The sequence below is a fragment of the Oncorhynchus clarkii genome, chromosome 14, assembly GCF_045791955.1.
Source record: "Oncorhynchus clarkii lewisi isolate Uvic-CL-2024 chromosome 14, UVic_Ocla_1.0, whole genome shotgun sequence".
NCBI lineage: Eukaryota > Metazoa > Chordata > Actinopteri > Salmoniformes > Salmonidae > Oncorhynchus > Oncorhynchus clarkii.
In genome coordinates this window covers 7,258,477-7,280,242 of record NC_092160.1, presented here as the reverse complement: position 1 = coordinate 7,280,242, position 21,766 = coordinate 7,258,477, and the positions used below count along the sequence as shown (strand labels likewise).

The 21,766-nt window shown below is 47.1% G+C and overlaps 1 protein-coding gene across 15 annotated transcripts in view; it reads left to right on the top strand.

Annotated features, from left to right (window-relative positions):
- Positions 1 to 21,766, top strand: part of LOC139366191 (protocadherin alpha-C2-like) — a 216,337-nt gene that overhangs the window by 179,554 nt on the left and 15,017 nt on the right. For 14 of the 15 annotated variants that reach the window (XM_071103404.1, XM_071103405.1, XM_071103407.1 and 11 more), the window contains 2 exons: positions 8,138 to 8,196; positions 16,564 to 16,652. In XM_071103404.1, the coding sequence (XP_070959505.1) occupies positions 8,138 to 8,196; positions 16,564 to 16,652 (148 nt within the window). Of the gene's footprint in view, positions 1 to 596; positions 3,479 to 8,137; positions 8,197 to 16,563; positions 16,653 to 21,766 lie in introns of those variants that run through there. The other variant, XM_071103392.1, reaches the window with a different exon arrangement.

Here is a 21,766-nt window from a genome sequence, read left to right as displayed (position 1 = left end):
GTAGCGTAAATGTTTCCAAAGCTGCTGTGCTTATACTTACAGTTAAACGATACATTGTATGATGATAATTGCTGAACAAATACAATGAAAAAGTTATATATTTATATATTTTAATTAAGGGGTTCATTAACCTTATTTCCGTAGCTTATTTTATTCGATTAAATATCCGTTACTCGTTTTATTTCTATTTCTTCGATTTTTCTTCGAGCTTTGGCGTAATTGCTCGTTTGGATCAATGAAGAGAGAGAAGTAATCGCTTGGGCGTACTGAGAAAACAGATCGTCAATGTATCCCAGCACACAATGAAAAGGGCGGTGGCACTCGCTCGCTCTCCCTCGGATAAAAAAAAAAACTACTAGTCTGCTCAAATACATTCTCTTAAGAAATGTCAAAAACGATCGACTGTTGAAAATAATGATACATATCAGTATTCGTATTCCCGAGGTGTGAATGGCATTTTTATTTTTTATTTGACGCTGTTTTCAATCGGAGGTGCTGAAATGCAGCCAGCACCGTTTGAGAGCAAGGCTCCCCCCTCCCCCGCTGCCCACAGACACCATCGCACAGAGAGAGGGAGGGGGAAGGAGAGAGAGAGGAGAGATAGAGAGAGGGAGAAAGCGATAGGCAGCACCCGTGAGAGGGAAACAAGAGTCAGCCGCGCGGAGGAGAGAGAAGAGAGAAAAAAAAGCAGTAACCAAACAGACAAAGGAAAACATGGATGTAACGGAAAAACGTCCTTTTAAGCAAGCACATGTACAGGAGAGGATGCTTTGGTCGTCCTGCACATAGTAGGGGGTAACGCACGGACTCTTCCCCAGTTTTTAATGTGGCGGGTGGGGACGCACGGCAAGCTAAAAAGGCGGAAAGCTTTCTCTAATCCGTCTGCGGATCCTGCCTGCTTGCGATGGCTGTGGCGGCGCGATGCTGTTGCAGCATAACGCAGAATGTGCCTTTTACTTTTTATTTTGTAATTTTTCTACTCAGTGGCCTTACAAATGCACAAATACGATACACCATTCCGGAGGAGCTGGAGAATGGGGCTGTGGTCGGAGACATTGTTCGAGATTTGGGTCTGGACCTGCGAAAGCTCTCTTCCCGACGCATCCGAATCACCTCGGACAGCGCAAGGAGATATTTCAACATAAATCATAAAAACGGCAAGCTCTCGGTGAGTGACCGCATCGACCGAGAGACGCTGTGTGAATTCAGCGGCACATGTTCCCTCAACCTAGAGGTGGTGGTTGAGAACCCGCTCGAGGTGCACAACGTGGAGGTGGAGATTCTGGATGCGAATGACAACTCGCCACAGTTCCCCCGGGACGAGTACCAGCTGGAGATCTCGGAGTCCGCTATAACGGGGTCCCGGTTCCCCATCGAAGGCGCGCAGGATGCAGACGATGGCTCAAATTCGGTTCGGCTCTATCGGCTCAGCAACAACGAGCACCTCGCGCTGGACTCCAACAAGCCCGTGGCAAACAGCAAGCAAATCGAGCTCGTGCTCAAAAAGCCATTTGACCGCGAGCATACACCGTCTCATCAGTTCATACTGACTGCTGTCGACGGAGGCACCCCTGCGCGCACGGGCACAGCCAAAATCAACGTTCATGTCCTAGATTCCAACGACAATGTGCCCGCGTTCGACAACTCCGTGTACAAAGTGAAACTGTTGGAGAACTCGCCCAAGGGCGCTCTGGTGATAAAGTTAAACGCCACAGACCCGGATGAAGGCACAAACGGGGAGGTGTTTTACTCTTTCAGCAGTTACACCCCAGAGAGGGTGAGACAAATGTTCTCCATGGATACAGATACAGGAGAGATCCGAGTGAAGAACAACATAGACTATGAGGAGACTAACTCCTATGAGATGTACATACAAGCTATGGACAGGGGCCCTTCTGCAGTGGCCGTCCACTGTAAAGTGGTTGTAGAGGTTTTGGATGTGAATGACAATATCCCAGAGATCGTGCTGTCCTCTCTGTCCAGCCCAGTCCGTGAGGACGCTCGGGCAGACACGGTGGTGGCCTTGATCAGCGTTAATGACCGGGACTCCGCACAGAACAAACAGGTGACCCTGGAGATCCAACCTGGCCTCCCCTTTAAGATCAAGTCCTTTCGGAACCACTACACCTTGGTCACCTCCGCCTTCCTAGACCGGGAAGCCATCTCCACCTACAATGTCACGGTAACCGCCATTGACGGAGGGACCCCGGCCCTCTCCGCACACATGACCATTAAAGTTGACGTGGCGGATGTCAATGACAACCCTCCTCGCTTCGAACAGACGTCCTACACAGTGTACATGACGGAGAACAACGCGCCCGGGGCCTCAATGTGCGTGGTGAAGGCTCTGGACGCTGACGCCGGGGAGAACGCTCGCATCACCTACACCGTCCTCAATGACAACAACCACGGCATCCCCGTGGCGAGCTACGTCAGCATCAAACCCGACACGGGCGAGGCCTATGCCCTGCGAGCCTTCGACTTTGAGAAGCTCAGAGAGTTCCACTTCCAGGTGAAAGCCCAGGATGGTGGCGTGCCGCCGCTCAGCCGCGTGGCAACCGTCTATGTTTACATCATGGACCAGAACGACCACTCCCCCAGGATAGTCCATCCTCCAGCCAATGGGACGCGGACCACTGAGACGCTGATGAAGAATGCGGAGGCGGGGGCTCTGGTGACCAAGGTGGTGGCGTGGGACGGGGACGCTGGTCAGAACGCCTGGCTGGTGTACGCCCTGGAGCAGATCACCTCCGAGCTGGACCTGTTTAAAGTCCACGAGCACACGGGGGAGATCCGCACCACGCGGCGCGTCAGCGAGGACAACTCCACCTCCTTCCTGCTCACCGTGCTGGTCCGCGACCATGGCCTCCCGCCGCTCTCCTCTACTGCCACCATCAACGTGCACGTCATGGAGCTGCCGCCCAAGCTGACCCCCGACCCCAAACGTATCATCAGGCCTCACAGCCCACTACTGTTCTCCAACGTGACCCTCTACCTGATCGTGGCCCTGAGCGCCACCACCTTTGTGTTCCTGGTCACCATTGTGGTGCTGGCCATCGTCCGCTGCCACGCCTACTGCACCCAGCCCGGTTCCTGCTCCCCATGCTGTGTGTCCCAGAAGAGAGTCCCCGAGGGGGGCACCTCGGCCGGCGGGGGTGGAGGGTCATTGGGTCGAGGTGGAGGTGGTGGGGGAGGTGGAGGAGGGGGTCAGGGACAACCCAACAATAACGTTGCTCTGCGGAGAGACCTGAAAGTGGAGCCTCACTACATCGAGGTGCGGGGGAACGGCTCCATGACCAAAACGTACTGCTATAAGACATGTATGACGGCCACGTCGGGGAGCGACACCTTTATGTTCTATAACACAGGCCGGCCACACAGCGGCACCTGGGGCTCCGGGGGATACGTCACCAGCCAGAGTGGACAGAGCCAGATGTTTGTGCGCAGGCTCAGCATGCCAGACGCAACTGCCATACAGGTGTGTGTGTGTCTCTGTGTGTCCCGTCATCTGATCCCAACAACACATCCCAACTGACTGGAAAGCCGCTTCATGCGTTGTTTTTTTGGGGGGAGATGTATTATTTGGGTTTCCCCTAGGCAGTGTTTTGTGGAACAGTGTTTGGCATTTACAATTTTCATGCAGGGAGGGGTGTAGAGGAGTTTTCATCTTTTTTTTGTTGTGTTTATGCAATAGTAAACTCTTAATATGCTCTTTTTTAATATATATTTTTTTCAAGTTTGAAATCACCTAAATCATTTATACGCTCTTGTGTCACAGGCCTTGAGAATCGAACACCTGAAAATCACAGTGCCCCTCCCAGTTCTTTTTTTTTATCCTTTGTTTATTTTTGTCAAAAGGTTACCTGGGTTACCTGGGTTACCTGAACTGATTGCATTGTGTTGCAGTAGTAAAGGTGTTTTTGCTGTGTAATGCTCTGTTGTGAGCTCTGTCTGTACACTACGTACATGCATGCAGTGTCGGAAAATATGTTCTCTAATTTCTCGAGCACTTTGTGAATGTGTTTAGATTTTACCTGTGCGGGGTGCAGGCAAGCTCAGAGCTTCTTTGTGGGAGCTGTGTGCTTGTGTGCATGTTTGTGTTGGTGGGTGGATACGCTCTTGTCTCCGTGTTGTGTGTGTGTGTTGTGTGTGTGTGTGTTGTGTTGTGTGTGTGTGTGTGTGTGTGTGTGTGTGTGGTGCCCGGAGCCTCTTTAGAGAGCCTGAATCATCAGAAACAAACGGCAGCTATCAGATGTTTATGCGCCTCGCTCATCCGTGGTCGTTTAGGGAGCTGTTACAGAAATACTCGTATTCAGGGAAAACATCTCTCTCTCCATAGCTCACTCCACCTTCTTCTCTCTGTTGTGTGCCGTACTGCTACAACCTGTGGCAGTAGTACGACACTCGAGACACCTGCAACATATCATGGTTATTTGCGATGATATTGTTTTGGAAATGATATGGGTTCGATGGTTTTCGAAACGGACAGTGGGATTGCTTTGATCGCTTTATTCTAGAACATGTCTGTACAGTTGAATAGACTTTTGTAAACTCGATTGGAATGCTAGGTTTAGTGTGTAAAGGGTTATTGTGATTGACTGGGTGAGGTCGCACTAGGCCAATCTGATTGGTCCTCTAGTTCTGGTTCAATGGGCAAAGACTAGTCTGGTGTGGTCTCTCTGAACAGAGAGATAGTCTGGGCATTAGTGTTGCTCTCTCCAACGTAAATAGTCATGGGTCTTACTCCATTACAATCCCCACGGGTCAGTCACGCTCAGGGCAAACCCTGAGTTTGGTTTAGTGGGTTAGCAATGGAATTTGAGGGAGGTAGACAGACTCTGCTCTGGATTAATGTTCCCATCTTTAGGTCACTGAGTTTTCTCATTCACTTGGCATCGTTTGAGAAGCAGGGGAAAAACAGAATCAAACTCTTCGTAGCTATGTGTCCGGTGGCTTTACATCATCAACGGAGTGGTTCATTCCACGTGTATAGTGGAATCTGGTGACTGTTGCCATAGGAAACTGTTCTGACTGCATGGTTGTCGTAGAAAAACACAGTAGAGAAAGGGACAATTATGACAAAAGAAATATGTACGTTGTCGACAGGGCTCATTTTAAATTAAGACAACATTTAAGCCTTCAAAGAGATGGATTGGGATCTTATGCACTTTAATACACATGTGTAGCTTAATTTACGAATTGGAATTCGTGACATATCATACGAATCGCAAGAATTTAAGCATTGTTATTTCGCAAGAAACAAATTCAGGACGTAGCATATACAAAATGGAATACGTTTTGCACAATTGCTAAACATTTTCGGGGATCGTTTATTTGCTCATGAGCTCTATTTTCAAAACGACTGGCTGAAATTATGCACAATAAAAATGAATGAAGAAGAAATGAGGTAGGGGGAGTAAAAGGGGTTGAAAAAGGGTGAAATAATGAGGTTGGGGAGTAAAAGAGGATGAAAAGGGTGAAATAAAACAATGTTCAGGTAATTGCTCCTCTCTCCCTGGTGGTTTCCCTAATAATTAAGGTAATTAACTGTCGGCGACGTGTTTCCTGATACCACGGTGGGATTGATCGGGTTCCATGAGGACGGGGAAAGCAAGGTGATTGGACCAAGGCGTTCCATAGTGGAGGTGCAAGCGCTGTATCCATGCGAGGGGTGTCCACTCAGAGGCAGAGAGAGAAAGAAAGAAAAAAACCAGGGCCTTATTAAGTCCCTCATTTGTGTTCACGCAGCGAGGCAGGGAGGAAGGGAGTGCACAAGAAACCCATAGGGATAAAAACATTCTGTCTTGATTTCTCTCTCTCTCTCTCTCTCTCTCTCTCTCTCTCTCTCTCTCAGATACAGAAACCAAATTCAAATTCACAATATCAACTCTCCGTCATCGCGCTACGTCCAGTATGTATTGCTGATGGACTCAGAGCCTGTCTGTGTGTAGGGCTGCATCAGACTGCAGACGTGTTTTAGGGTCCAGATGCTCCTCTCTAACCTACGGTGTTAGTGGGAGTCTGTTCTAATGTACACACACACACACACACACACACACACACACACACCGTAAGGACGGCCAGACCACTCCCCCAAACAGTTACTCCAGGGCAACTGCTTAGTGATGGCGTTTTTATTTCTATGGAAACTACCCTATTTTTTGGGATGAAGTCTGTCTCTCTTGTTTATGAGAGTTACAGTGTGGAGTGTTAAGTCTCTCTTGTTTATGAGAGTTACAGTGTGGAGTGTTAAGTCTCTCTTGTTTATGAGAGTTACAGTGTGGAGTGTTAAGTCTCTCTTGTTTATGAGAGTTACAGTGTGGAGTGTTTAAGTCTCTCTTGTTTATGAGAGTTGGAGTGTGGAGTGTTTAAGTCTCTCTTGTTTATGAGAGTTGGAGTGTGGAGTGTTAAGTATCTCTTGTTTATGAGAGTTGGAGTGTGGAGTGTTAAAGGCTTTGGAGTGTTAAAATGTGTAGGCTGTTCAGGTGTGAAGCCTAATTCCATCCTTGGTTACGCCAACAAAGTCTATTTTAGCTTTAGAGTTTGTCACTGCTCCATAAGGTGTACTTCTTTATGGATTTGACGCAACTTCAACACACATTTTTATACTGTGTCCCTGCTGCAGTGCTGATGAGTGTGTCCTTGTGTTGCTGTGGCGCGTTGAGCCGTCTGTTTCCCTGTGGATGTAGTTGATGTGATGGAATGTCTGACTCCTGGAGGAACACCAGGTTTTTCCTCATTTGGGCCACATATTGGATTTCAGGGTGATGAATGTGCTGCGTTGAGAGACTACGGTCAATTTTTTTTCCCCCATCTCCAGGAAGTTAACATCTGTCCTGTGGACAGCACAGGAAATGGGTCACCACTGGGAAGAAGGTAGAGCTTGCTCCTACCACTGATCTAGGATCAGATGTGTTTTTTTTGGTGTTGTTGCCCCGTAATGGTTAAGGTTAGGAATGGGTAATCTGATCCCAGGCCCATACTGTGATCGTCTCTTTTTCAGAACATTACAATGAGTCTCATATCATATGGTTTCACTATGTGACACAAATACATTTCCATTCACTTTTTACAGTAAGACCTTTTTAAAAGCATGTTATCATCTTGGATACATCCCCAAGTGTTGGCTGGTATTCCGAGTTCACCTGATGATGTCACTAGAGACAGAGCCTGCAGACAGAGGTTATGGCCGTTTCACACGCCTCTCTCATGGCTCTGTTGTGATGGGGATGTCACATTTATTCTCTGTCCAGGTGCAGGCCTCAGGGGGTAAAGCTGATATCGCCTCCCCCTCACCTCACCTCTCCTCCTCCACCTGTGACCTGAAACAGAAGGAGATGAGGAGAGATGGGGTGGGGGGGATCCATGTGGTTACCATGGTGAGGCCTGTCGGACCAGCTCAGGCTGATACTGTGACAGTGACACACAAGGTTTTGATCAGAGGGGGAAAGGAGAATAAAATGAAAGAGACGGAGCGACAGCTGGATATAAAATGGAGGATATAGAGACAGGAGAGCACTGAGATGAATGAGGGCGGTAGATTGGGGCCAGCATTTTTTCCAGATCCTTAAACCACTCCTAGTACATAAAATACAAATAAATCAAATATTAAAATAGTAAGAAGGACATTCTGAGCGGAAGAGTGATAGAAAGCGAGGGAGAAAGAGGAAGGGTGGAGAGGTGGACAGTTCTGATGGAGCCCTTAGACAAAAACAGTGATGTTAGAATTCCGTCGGGTCGCCATTGTTACGGAGCGTATCCCCTGAAGCTGAGTTGTTTGACCCAGGAAGGGGGTGGCCTGAGGGACTGTGGCAGAGAGGCAGGGTCAGGGGTCCGGCCTGGTCTGGGCACTGAACAGGCATCTCTCTCAAAGTCGTCACTCTCACAGAGGACAGGGAAGAGGGGAAGAGGGGAAGAGGGAGGGGAGCAGGGGAGGTCCAGCGTAACTCGTCACTCATTTCTCTCCACAGGCAGAGGCAAGCTGTTGCCTTCATGATGAGTGTTTGTGCATATATGTGTGTGCATGTACTTCTAGTTCACGCCATGACTTATTCATGAGAAGATATTGGGTTTTGCCTGTGGGATCTCTTTCAGTACCTAAGACTCCAATCCATTTCTCTCTCTGTCTCTTTTGCAGCCCAAGGTGCCCAATTCAGACTGGCGTTACTCTGCTTCACTTAGGGCTGGGATGCAGAGGTAAGCACATATCACCTTTTACCATACCTCAAAAGGTGTCCACTGTCCATTAGAATGTTACTCCAAGATTCATAATTCACCAGCATTCCATTCCTTTTAAACCCTCATAAATCCTATGTTTACTTTACCCATTCCCCTCCACTATACGTACTACTCACGTTGCTGCTTGTTTAATTCAAATGGATGCCAAACCCTATAGCAGAAGAATTTCCTTCGGAGTCAGCCACACTCCAAAAAAAAAGCAAGTTCCGCAGGCTCTAGTTTTGTCTAATCTTGATTGTTGTCCCAGTCGTGTGGTCCAGTGCTGCAAGGAAAGACCTAGTTAAGCTGCAGCCGGCCCAGAACAGAGCGACACGTTTGGCTCTTCATTGTAATCAGAGGGCTGATATAAATAGCTAGGAGTTGAGGAGAGACTGACTGTGTCACTTCTTCTTTTTATAAGAAACAATAATGTGTTGAAAATCCCAAATTGTTTGTATAGTCAATTTGCACACAGATCAGACACACACTTATCCCACCAGACATGCCACCAGGGGTCTTTTCACAGTCCCCAAAACCAGAACAAATTCAAGAAAACGTACAGTATTATATAGAGCCCTTATTGCATGGAACTTCCTTCCATCTCGTATTGCTCAAATAAACAGAAAACCTGGTTTCAAAACTAAGATAAAGCAACACCTCGCGGCACAAAGCCTCTCCCCTATTTGACCAGATAGTTTGTTTGTATTCATTGATATGTAGGCTACGTGTGCCTGTAAAAATATATATGTATGTAGTTCTGTCTTTGATGTTATTTCATGTTTTGTGTGGACCCCAGGAAGAGTAGCTGCTGCTTTTGCAACAGCTAATGGGGATCCTAATAAAATACCAAAATACATTACTATTAAACCAAATATTATCCTATTTATATAGCATCTGTTCTGCAGTATTCTATTAGCTTGGTTGTTAGACAGTAGTAGATAGAGAGCGAGGGGTAATCAGGGGGTCAGTGAGAGACTGAGGGGACAGACGGAGGGATGGAGAGAGAGAGGGACAGAGAGGGGATGGAGAGAGAGATGGAGGGGAGGGCAGTTAGGCAGAAATATGGCATTGGGAATGCGCAACACAACACAGGGATCACATTACCCATGAGCCATTGGGCCACTAGCTGCCCTGGGATTGTCTGGGCTTGACCCAAACGAGTAGCATGCTAATGAGAGGGAGGGGCTAAGTTAACGAGCAGAGCCAGCCTTAATGAGCCAGGGGTAGCCAGGCGAACCACATCACCAAATGCACTACACTGCGGCCAGGTAATCTCATAGTACACACACACACACACACACACACACACACACACACACACTGCTCTGCTGCAGTTCCGATCTCATGAACTGAGGATGACTGGCGGACCAGTCCCTCCATCGGGGAAAAACAGAAGTAGGTCATCTGCCACCGCCCCTCACAAACACTCACACATATATATATATACACACACACACACACAGACACACACACACACACACACACACACACACACACACACACACACACACACACATAGAGGTCTATCCCTCCGGCCATGACAGACAGCACTGCGGCAGTGATGAGGGACATGAGAGATGACAGAATGGACAACGCTTTCACAGCTCCCTGTATACAACGTCTGTCTGTCTGTCTGTCTAGAGACATGGTTCATCAGGGTCAGTGTGTGTATTTGTCATTGTTTTATGGCTTATCATTTATTGTTTATTGTGTCTGTCTCGTGTGTGTGTGTGTGTGTGTGTGTGTGTCAGATTAATACAAGTTTAATACAAGTTTAACATCTGAGTGTCATTGGTGTTACAAAGATTCCCTCATAATTACAGCAGGGTTTAATGAGAGTTAATGTGCTTGAGCAAATCATTCTAATACATTAAATCGCTCTTGTCACTTTAGCATGGAGCCCTTTATCCATCCCTCCTCCTCTCTCTTCCCCTCCCTCCCTAAATCTGAGCTGTTGACTGATCTATTTATACTCTACTGAGATTACAGTTTGTTTGAAACATTTTGAGACATTTTGAGTGTATACCCCAAACAGCAATGCACTTGAGTAATGATTTTGACCTAGTTAGTTTTACAGCCCTAAATATATCTCTCTGTAATTATGAACCCCGCTAAGCTAGAGGCTAGCGTGTCTATGGGTTCAGTTTTACTGCACTGGTTGTAATAATGACAGGCAAAGAGAGAGAGAGAAATGTTTGCCAATTTTATTAAAAATAAAAAAAAACATGGGCCTCCCGGGTGGCGCAATGGTCTAGGGCACTGCATTGCAGTGCTAGCTGTGCTACCAGAGACTCTGGGTTCGAGCCCAGGCTCTGTCGCAGCCGGCCGCGACCAGGAGGTCCGTGGGGCAACGCACAATTGGCCCAGCGTCGTCTGGGTTAGGGAGGGTTTGGCCAGTAGGGATATCCTTGTCTCGTCGCGCACTGGCGACTCCTGTGGAGGGCCGGGCGCAGTGCGCGCTAACCAGGTCGCACGGTGTTTCCTCCGACACATTGGTGCGGCTGGCTTCCGGGTTGGATGCGCACTGTGTTAAGAAGCAGTGCGGCTTGGTTGGGTTGTGTTTCGGAGTACGCATGGCTTTCGACCTTCGTCTCTCCCGAGCCCGTACGGGAGTTGTAGCGGTGAGACAAGATAGTAACTACTAACAATTGGATACCACGAAAAGGGTATCCAACTTTAAAATTTTAAAAATGTAAATAAAAAAATAGAAATACCTTATTTACATAAGTATTCAGACACTTTGCTATGAGACTTGAAATTGAGGTCAGGTGCATCCTGTTTCCATTGATCATCCTTGAGATCTTTCTACAACTTGGAGAACCAGTGGTAAATTCAGTTGATTGGACATGATTTGGAAAGTGAGTGTTTGTGAGGGGCGGCTGTCTGTATATGGTCCCACAGTTGACAGTGCATTTCAGAGCTAAAACCAAGCCATGAGGTCGAAGGAATTGTCTGCAGAGCTCTGAGACAGGATTATGTCGAGGCACAGATTTGGGATTTGGGAAAGGGTACCAAAACATTTCTGACAGAGCTCCAGAGCTTCCTCTGTGGAGATTGGAGAACCTTCCAGAAGGATAACCATCTCTACAGCACTCCACCAATCAGGCCTTTGTGGTAGTGTGGCCAGATAGAAGCCACTCCTCAGTAAAAGGCACATGAGAAACCTGCTTGGAGTTTTCCAAAAGGCACCTAAAGGACTCTCAGACCATGAGAAACAAGATTCTCTTGTCTGATGAAACCAAGATTGAAAATCTTTGGCCAGAATGCCAAGTGTCTGGAGGAAACCTGACACCATCCCTACAGTGAAGCATGGTGGTGGCAGCATCATGCTGTGGGATGTTTTTCAGTGTCATGGACTGGGAGACTATTCAGGATCGAGAGAAAGATGAACAGAGCAAAGTACAGAGAGATTATTGATGAAAACCTGCTCCAGAGCGCTCAGCACTTCAGACTGGGGTGAAGGTTCACCTTACAACAGGACAATGCCCCTAAGCACATAGCCAAGCCAACGCAGGAGTGGCTTCAGGACAAGTCTCAGAATGTCCTTGAGTGGCCCAGCCAGAGCCCGGACTTGAACCCGATCGAACATCTCTGGAGAGCGTAAAATAGCTGTGCAGCGACGCTCCCCATCCAACCTGACAGAGTTTGAGAGGATCTGCAGAGAAGAATGGGAGAAACTATAGATAGATAGATAATTACATGGTATTTGCAAGGTACAGTGATAATCTTATGCTCTCGGCTCCAACAGAGCAGGTTAAATAAAAAATGAAGATACATTTTTTTAAGTGAACGAGACATAATAAAGATAATAATTCTATGCACATTTACAACTGTGGGGACAGGGTAAGAGTCCGTTTGGGAAAGTCCATGGGGGAGCAGCAGGGGGGGACTGAGAAGTGATGGGGTGAACTAACCATCAACCAGACAGACAGACAAGCAGGCTGATTGTCTTTCAGAAAGACAAAGAGACATTTACATGGACACAAGGAGAAAGTGGGACAATGAGCAAAAGCGGTGCGTGTGTAAAATCACCGGGGAAGCCAAACCAGGGGGAAAAAGCCATATTACAACCTATGTGTTGTGATAATTGCATTGTTTCCTGTATAACCTGTTAGTTCATAAGCCTTGACATCATGATGTATATAGGCCTAAAGGCTGAGACAATAAGAAGCCCCATTGGCAGAATCAATTTAACCACACCTTTATTTCGTTACAAAGCCAGAGTACAACCTCTGTCCTGTGAAGTCCAGAAAACATATTGCATGTAACTATCAGTTACATGACCTACATCATGGTCAAGCAAGGTAATGTTTCTGACATTTTCAGACCACTAAACAACTATTGATTTTAAAACCACAGAGAGTTACCGCAAGTCACAAAGAAAACAGGAGATGCCTCCACTATTCCAGCACCATTTCAACTTCAACATTTCATCATCAAATCACCTATGCTTGGTCTAATACAGTGACAAATAAAGAAACCAATGTAGTCCAATCAACATAAGATAAATATGATGTGGCTGTCCTTGGATCTGATTTGTGTGTGTGTGTGTGTGCGTGTGTGTGTGCAAGTAGAAAAAACATGTTGGCTCACCCTACACCCTCCTCTTTCATGTTGACTAAACGGTCTATCACTTTATCATACAGTACAAGCTTTTTTTTTGTTTGTCCTAGGCTACCTGGCTAAAATGCTTGCTCGCTAGCCTAACTTCCTTTCATGGGCAACGTTAGCTAGTTAACATTAGCCTTCTACATCTAGCTACATATTGAACTTCCATCCTCTCAGTCCAGGGGCACAATATGAATATATGGTTGGATCAAAATCACCGTTATAATCATTGGCTAGCAGGGGAAATTAACTTCTTGACCATACTTGAGACGCAGACGTCTCAAGTATGCCCCTGGAAATGCAAATGCGCTACGCTAAATGCTAAATGTACTCGTTACAACTCAATCTTTGATCAAAATTCACAAGCAGGGTATTGAATTAAAGCTACACTCGTTGTGAACCTAGCCAGCAAGTCAGATTTTTAAAATGCTTTTCGGCGAAAGCATGAGAAGCTATTATCTGATAGCATGCACCCCCCAAAATGCCAGCACGACACGTAAACAACAGATTTTGCGGTAGCCGGCGCTACCCAAAACGCAGAAATAAAATATAAAACATTCATTACCTTTGACGAGCTTCTTTCTTGGCACTCCTATATGCCCCATAAACATCACTATTGGGTCTTTTTTTCGTTTAAATCGGTCCATATATACCCAAAATAGCTTTGTATGGAAGCTGTGTCATTCAGAAAAAAACATCGTTTTTAAACGCTGCGTAATTTTTTAAAATGAAAAAAGTCGACGATAAACTTTCACAAAACACTTCGAAATCCTTTTGTAATCCAACTTTAGGTATTAGTAAACGTTTATAATCTATCAAAATGATTACAGGGCGATGTATTTTCAATAGGTCTTCACTTGCAAAACAATGGCTGATAATGTCTTCATCAACTACATCCGGGTCAAGACTGGGAAAATGGATGCCAGATAGATGGATTTGTTGCGCGATTTTTAACAGAATTTTCGAAAAAGGAGGGGGTAGAAGTAAGAGGAAAACCACATGTCCAAATCCCTATCCATCCATTGCTAAATTCAGAAAAGGACCATTTTAGCTAGCTAGCTCGCCACCGGAGGACAGCAACACAACAAGACGTAACAATTCAAGTTGTTTCTGTCAATTACGGATTTCTCTTGATGTGATGTGATGAGAAAGAAGCCAAATCAAAACGGTCTTCCCTTGACACTAGCTCAGTTTAGCTCAGCGATGATTGGCTATTATTAAAAAATTAAATAAAATCAAGGGAGGCCAAATGCTCGCTGGCTTCCCTGCATTCAGTGCTACAGGCGGCAACAATGTCGTACTCTTTGTGAACAGACAGCATCACAGAGATGGCCTACACATACAGAGACAGAGTGGCGCTGTTTCGCTTTCTCCGGTGAGATACACTCAACCTCTTGTGAACTGAAGGAAAATTATGAAACACAAAGAGAAGAAAGATACATTATTTTGTTTCTTTTTTTTCTTGGTCATTTTTGGGGGGAAGCCTGGCTTCCCTTGGCATCCATGACTACACGTCACTGACAACGAGAGAGAAACAGATACAGGCATTAGCTGTAGGAACATGCTTTCGATCCAGTGTTCCCCATTAATAATTGATCAGTGAATCTGGATGACCAGCTCTACACAGCACTTAAAATGGCCACCCTGCCAAATCTCTATTCATCTCCTTATACCACTACAAAAAGACAGGAGGACCTTTACACACACACAACACACACACATTTCAATACAGCTGATGGAATAGAGATGACGGAGGCGTGAAAAATTGCAAAGAAAGAAAGGGAGGGAGAGGGGGAAGGGAGAAATTAATAAAGAGAGAATGGGTGAGGGGGACAGAGGGTGAATCAGATGGCAGAAGAGCGAGGAGAGGGTAGGGGCTGAGCTGTGATTGCCTGACCTTGGGGGTGAACACGCTCACACATACACCCGCACACATACATGCACATGCACACGTGTGCACGCGGACGGCCAGACAGTGTGTGAAGAGCCTGGAGAAGAAGTGCAACTAAAATGGTGGCAATACTGCTGCCTCCTCCCACACGCTTTCCCTTCCTCCTGTCTCTCTTAAATGTTCAACTATTATTTATTTCAAGAGCTTCACTTTTACCCTATGGAGAAAATGTCCTTGTGTTCCACCTTTGACATTTTGCAGTATATTGTGGTATAGGATCGAGTATTCAATCGCATATTGGGCACTTTCAAGTATGTGTGTGTGGGCCAGAGAGAGAAATACAGCGAGGAGAGAGATACAGACAAAGGGACTCCAGCTGAAGTGGGGGAATGGTTCTCTTCTCATCTGACCTCTGTGAGACTAAACTTTGCGAGACCCAGTTTTCCAGGCTGAGTCAAAGGGAAGGAGAGAAGAGAGGGATTAAACATGGAATAGTAGCAATGCAGGAGGATTGAAAGAGGGAGAGCACCTCCTTAAAACCATATTGACGGGTTGATATCGGGAGACTGTTTGCATTTAGCATGTACACGCGCGCACACACACAGCGCTCTGCGCATTGTTAGCTCTGCCTGCGGGTTTCAGTCGCCCCTGGTTCCTCTTAAGGTTTCTTCCTAGGTTTCTGCCTTTCTAGGCAGTTTTCCCAAGCCACTGTGCTTCTACATCTGCATTGCTCGCTTTCCTGGGTTTTAGGCTGGGTTTCTGCCGGTGTAAAAAAGGACATTAAGAATACATTTGATTTGATGTAATATCTGCTAACACAATAAAGAGAAAGTCTAGATAGAGAGTGTTTTTCTAATCCTCAATTAAAACCCTGCTCTGCATCTCACTATGGTAAAAGGTGCTGCCCTTATTGGATAAATGATAGTGGAACATGCAGATTATTTCAAAAGCGACATGAAACGGACCTGAACCCTTTTCATGATTAAAACATTTAACCATAGTTTGAATAGAGGACATTAAGATTTAGTGGAATCTCATACCTTACATTTATGGCGTGTGTGTGTGTGTGTGTGTGTGTGTGTGTGTGTGTGTGTGTGTGTGTGTGTGCATGCGTTTAAGGTTCTGTTTATTTGCTGTATTTTGGCAGCAGCCTGTCGCTGATTTAACACCCCAGAGCTCAATACGTTTTAGTTAGGAGGGTTGCTGAAATCCCTGGGGTGGTTGGGAAAATGTTAGAGCACCCATCTGTAATCCCTAATCCAAGGAGCGGTGTGAATATGCAGGGTGACTACTGTTTAATCCTAATCCAAGGGCCCATTTGAGTTCCTGAGATGGAATTGGTCTGACCCCCCTCCTGAGACCCCTGCTACTGACTGTGTACACACACACACACACACACACACACACACACACACACACACACACACACACACACACACACACACACACACACACACACACACACTGTGGTTTCCTACCATGGCTTAATTTAGTAACGCTCTGTATTATAGGAAACTTGTGGAGCGAGAGACGACTGGGTCCACAGAAGCTTATAGCTGCTGCTGCCTATGGCCCTGTGATAGAGGATATAATGGAGTTCACCCAGAAAACAATGTGTGTGTGATGTGTTTGAGAGTGAAAGGGTGTGTTTGTGTGTGTATTTATGAGAGAAAACTCTCTCAATATATACTGTACCATCAGACTGTGTGTGTGTGTGTGTGTGTGTGTGTGTGTGTGTGTGTGTGTGTGTGTGTGTTATATTTCTCTAGACTCTGTAACCTCTGAAAATGTGTGCGTTGGGATGTTTCTCCAGTGTGTAACCTCAGAGTGTGTGTGTTGTGTTCCAGCTCAGTGCACATGGAGGAGTCGTCGGTGATGCAGGGAGCGCAGGGGGTTCTGGTCCAGAACTGGCCGACCGTGTCTAGCGCCGCCGGAGGTAAGAGCCAGGCCACTACACCACACACTGAACCGCTCTGACCCTGACCAGACCAAAGCAGAATACAATCAGACTAAGACCCCGAGAAACCCAGGCCAATGCAGAACAACTCAAGACTATCAAAAACCAACCCAGACTAGCTAAGCCAGACCCACCCAAGGACAATCCAGACCAGTTTAGGCCAACGCAGACTAACTCAGACTACCTCCGACTTTGACTGGCACAGTGTTATCCAGACCAACTACGACATAACCAAAGGGAGAGACCAGGTTCTCCATCGCCCTGACTCCTGCTCACTGCCCTTATCCACTCAGACATGAAATGACACTGTTCTGTGGGTGGAGATTGGTATCTGTGTGAGAGAGAGAGAGAGAGAGAGAGAGAGAGAGGTTGTCTACAGAGGCTTAGAGAGCTGAGACTCAGAGACATCAACACAGACCCATATTAACCATGAATACTACTCTGATTACATTCTTCCTCTCTATCTCGCTCTTTCGCTCTCCCATACACACCCCAATGTGATGCAATGTAAACTTGTCTTCTTTTTTTTTTTACAAAAATCACATTCGTCCCCCACGTCTCGTAACCCTGGTGACTGTTCTTGTCACTTCTGTACTTCTCGGATGATGAAACGGTCCGTAGCTTCCTGCTCTTGGCTGCTCTCGGATGCTCTCTACCTCATTAGCATACTCATTATAACCGCACAAGAAGCATTAACATCTGACTCAAGGTCAGTACCTTCCGGAACAGACGTGTTTGGGTGGAGAGGAACTCAGCTGGAATGTGTTATGTAGCAGGGTCCAGGGAGGGGGGAGGGAGGGAGGGAGGGAGTGAGGGGGAAGTAGAGATTGAATGAGGGGCGAGTAACGAGAGAGGAGTGGAACGTGAAGACATTGTGGAGGATACAGAGAGATAGAAAGGAGTGGGAGAGAGATGGATGGACACAGGAAGAGAAGGATGACAGTGCAATTTACTGAGTAGATAGAAAGGTGATTTGTTGTAATTAAGGTATGCAGAAAATGACCCGGCTCTCTGTCCATTATAGACAGCCTGACTAACTGCCCACACACACAGTCTTCTCTCTCTCTCTCTGTCTCTCTCTCTGTCTCTCTCTCTCTCTCTGTCTCTCTCTCTGTCTCTCTCTCTCTCTCTCTCTCGCTCTCTCTCACACACACACTCTGCCTTCCCCGCTTAGCAATCGATTTCTTGCCCAGACTGAGGAGTTGCAGCCTTGAGCAGGGAGGTGGTGAGTGGAGGGAAACCGAATGGGTGGAGATGCTAGTCTTCATGGGTCGGGTTGGCTGGAGTTGGCTAAGGGGTTGTGGAAAGGGGTGACAGGATGGGGAGGGTGTATACTGGGATCGACAGAGTAAGGGGTTGGATGGATTTTTAATGGGGGGGAGTTGGATGCTAAATGAAGCAGTGCTGTCTGGGCAGGAACGTTGGGGGTTTGGAATAATGGGGGTGGAGTCCAAAAAAGTCTAATGGCAAATTTTAGGATGTAGAATGATTCAATTGAGCAGATTTGAAAAAATGTCAGGAGGTTGTAACGGTGAAGATGTAGACAGGGACACAGCTGGATCTGTCCAGTCAGCCGGTATGATGGCACTCATTGAATGAGTCATCTCCTGGTCTAATGATCAGCGCGTCAGTCGTTGCCTGTCGGCTTTCTGCAGGTGTAGGACCTGAAGTCACTTTAATGCATTGCTGCAGCGTGAGAGAGGAGAGGTGTTGTGTCGATTGTTACAACTGCAGGGTGGGTTTGTGTGTGTCGTCTGACAGAGTCTATTTGCTTTCTGCTCGTTGTGAGACAAAGAGCCACAGCTGGAGACTACGCCCCTGTTCCTTCCCCAGTGTTTCCATCAGGGTAGTTTGCTGCGGATATGTGTGTCTGTTTAGGAGTTTGTGTATGTATTTTTATGTATGAGAAAGAGAGAGTGTGTGTGTGTGTGTGTGTGTGTATGTGTGTATGTGTGTGTGTGTGTGTGTGTGTGTGTGTGTGTGTGTGTGTGTTCGCTCCCTGCTTTGTGTGCAGCTCCTGGCATGACAGATGGAGTCCAGCCTACGCCCAGATTAACAGACTCACATTAATGAAATCAGGATTCTGCATGCTGCCTAACTCTATCACTCTCTCCTCTCCTCTCTGCTTCCATCCACCCCGCCATTTCACGGCTATGTTTCTAAAGCAGGGGCACGCACAGGGATTCACAGAGGGCTGTGCTGGATCTGAACAATCCCCTGGGGAGAAATTGGTAGAGGGAAGAAAAGAGAAGGAGAGGGAGAAATGCAGAGCCAGAGAGCGAAAGGAAGGAGAGGAGAAATGGAGAGCAGTGAGAGGGAAGAGAGGGAGAGAGGGAAGAGAGGGATGGGGGGGACTGGGAGGTAGGGGGGAAAGTGTGACAATGAGTTGGAAAAAAGAGACAGAGGCAGAGAGTGAAAAGGGGAGAGGGGGAGGGAGAGAGGGATGGAGGGCTGCTGTTGCTAGGGGAGAGTGTGTTGCCAGGGGAGAGTGGTTGACTTGGAGAGCGAGAGAAAATGAGGGAGAGAAAGAAAGCTCACAGCATTATTCTCCATCAGCACTGTCGCTGTGACGCCCAAGTCCTACCGCTTCACTGGAGGATGCAGTTTCCACGGCAACCATTCATAGCCCTGAACTGAGTGTCGAGAGAGAGAGAGAGAGAGATGAAGAGAGCAGAGAGATGAAGAGAGCAGAGAGAGGGTGTAAGAAGAGCGTTACGGAGGGAGAGAGAGAGAGATGGAGATGTGGACCTGAGTGGGCTGTGAGGTTGAAGCAACGCAGGTGAATAGAGAGAAATAGGGAGGTGGCTGCTGGTCAAATAAAAAACAAGCGTTGGATAGAAAGGAGGAAGAGGTTGTGTTAGCTAGAAATGGTCTGAGGAGGGCATGGCGAGGGGAAACAAGGAGAGAGGGAAGGAGAGAGGGAAGGAGAGAGTTAGAGAGGGAGACTGACCTACATACACAGGGCCGTGCTGTACTGCAGAGGTGGAGGCAGGTTTATTGCAGGTCAGGTCTTTATGCATCACTGCTCTATTTGATGACAGGGACACACACACACACACACACACACACACGCACACACACACAAGCCTGATTTGATGAGGGCGGACAGGAGTCAACAGCAGCTTGCACCTGACGAGGCAAAACGGAGTACAGCAGATGAGGGAGAAGAGGTAGAAAGGGCAAGAGAGGGGGAGGAAGGGTGAAAGAAGGAGAGAAAAGGGTGTGCCCTGCCCTCCTCCGGAAATAAGCTCCACGGCAGGTGGTCCATCCTGTGACCACAACACGTTGTTGGGTTAGACTAGGGGAGGGTGGAGGCGTAGAATTTTCATTTGTTGAATGCAGAGATGGAGAGTTGAGGTTTCTGCGTTCAGCTGCTCAAGCAGAGAATCTGTGGTGGTAGTATTGTTATGTGAGTAGGTCTGCTGGATAGAACTCTCTGGAACCTGCCTGGGGCGGAGAGCCAACTCAGGAGGGGAAGCCTAGACCAAGTTGTTCCTCTCTGCTCATCCAAAAATGCCTCCCCTCTTCCTTTTATTCCTCCTCTCCTCCACCTCCTTCCTTCCGATCTTAGCTGACTTCTGTCTGTCCTCTTTTTTTTGTTTAATTTCTGACCATTTCATTTTCTGCCTCTGTTTCTTTTGTCCTCTCTCACCCTCATTTTCTCACCCTCCCTCTCTCCTGCCCCCCCTCTCTCTCTCTCTCTTACTCTTTTTCTCTCTATCTATCTCACTCCCACTCTCTTTCTCACCCTTTCTCTCTCTCTCTCTCTCTCTCTCTCTCTCTCTCTGCTTCACTTAGAATAAATCCGTTTCTAATAGTCTGCTAACAGTCATGTCACTATTAATGACTATATCATCCTCATTAGAAGCACTGCTCTCATTTAGATGACACACACACACACACACACACACACACACACAGAGTTGGCAGTGGCACCTCTTTGTGAGGCTGTTGAGGACGGTCTCTTGGGAGAGCTTGTCTCCACCATCTGTCACATGATCCGTCTGGGCATCACACTTCAAGGTGCGCACACACACACACATACGCACACACACACGGTGAAGAAAAACACACAATCACTGTCACCAACAGATACTGTAATTTCTCGTTTAAAAAAAAAACAACACACACAACCAGTCGCCATAGTTTATTTTTATACACACAAGTACACTTGCTCCTTCATGTTGCCGTTATCAGTCAGGGTGATTCATGCAGACACACATATACTCCTGTCACTACCCAGGCACAGGCAGAAAAATACAGATGCATGAATAACAATTAGGTTTTGAAGAGACAGCAGTATCGCTTAGGGTTTCAGTCCTCATAATACACACTCGCGCACACACTCACGCATGTACACGTATGCACACACACACACACGGAGCGCAGGTGTTTTGATAAGGAAGGGTGTGGTCCCAGCCACGAGAGCTGGGACCATTGCGTTTCACTGCACCCGCAATAACAATCTGCTACATATGTGTATGTGACCAATACAAATAATTTGATTTGCTATCACAACAACCCATTATCTTCAGGATTTTTAGTAGCAGTTTTTCTACCTTTCTGGGTGGATCGCATTTCATACCCGCATCCCTGTACTTCCTCTCTCTCCTCTTCTTCTCTCTCTTCCTCCTCGTCCTCTCTCCTCCTCCTCGTCCTCTCTCCTCCTCCTCCTTCCTTCATTATGTCAGCCTGCACTGCGCTCCACTGCGCTTCTGCTCAAGCGGCCGATGGATCGTGGAGCTCCTGGATGATTTAAGTCACTGTGAAAACCTTGGTCAGCAGAGAGACAAAGAGAGAGACAGAGAGAGAGACGGAGAGAGAGACGGAGAGACAGACAGATGGAGAGACAAACAGACGGAGAGACAGACAGAGAGAGAGGGAGACAGTCGGAGAGAGACATTCAGAGAGAGACAGACAGTCAGACGGAGAGACAGACAGACGGAGAGAGAGATGGAGAGAGAGAGAGAGAGACAGACGGAGAGAGACAGTCAGAGAGACAGACAGACCGACTGAGAGAGACAGTCAGACAGAGAGACAGACAGACGGAGAGAGAGACAGACAGACAGATGGAGAGAGACGGACAGACGGAG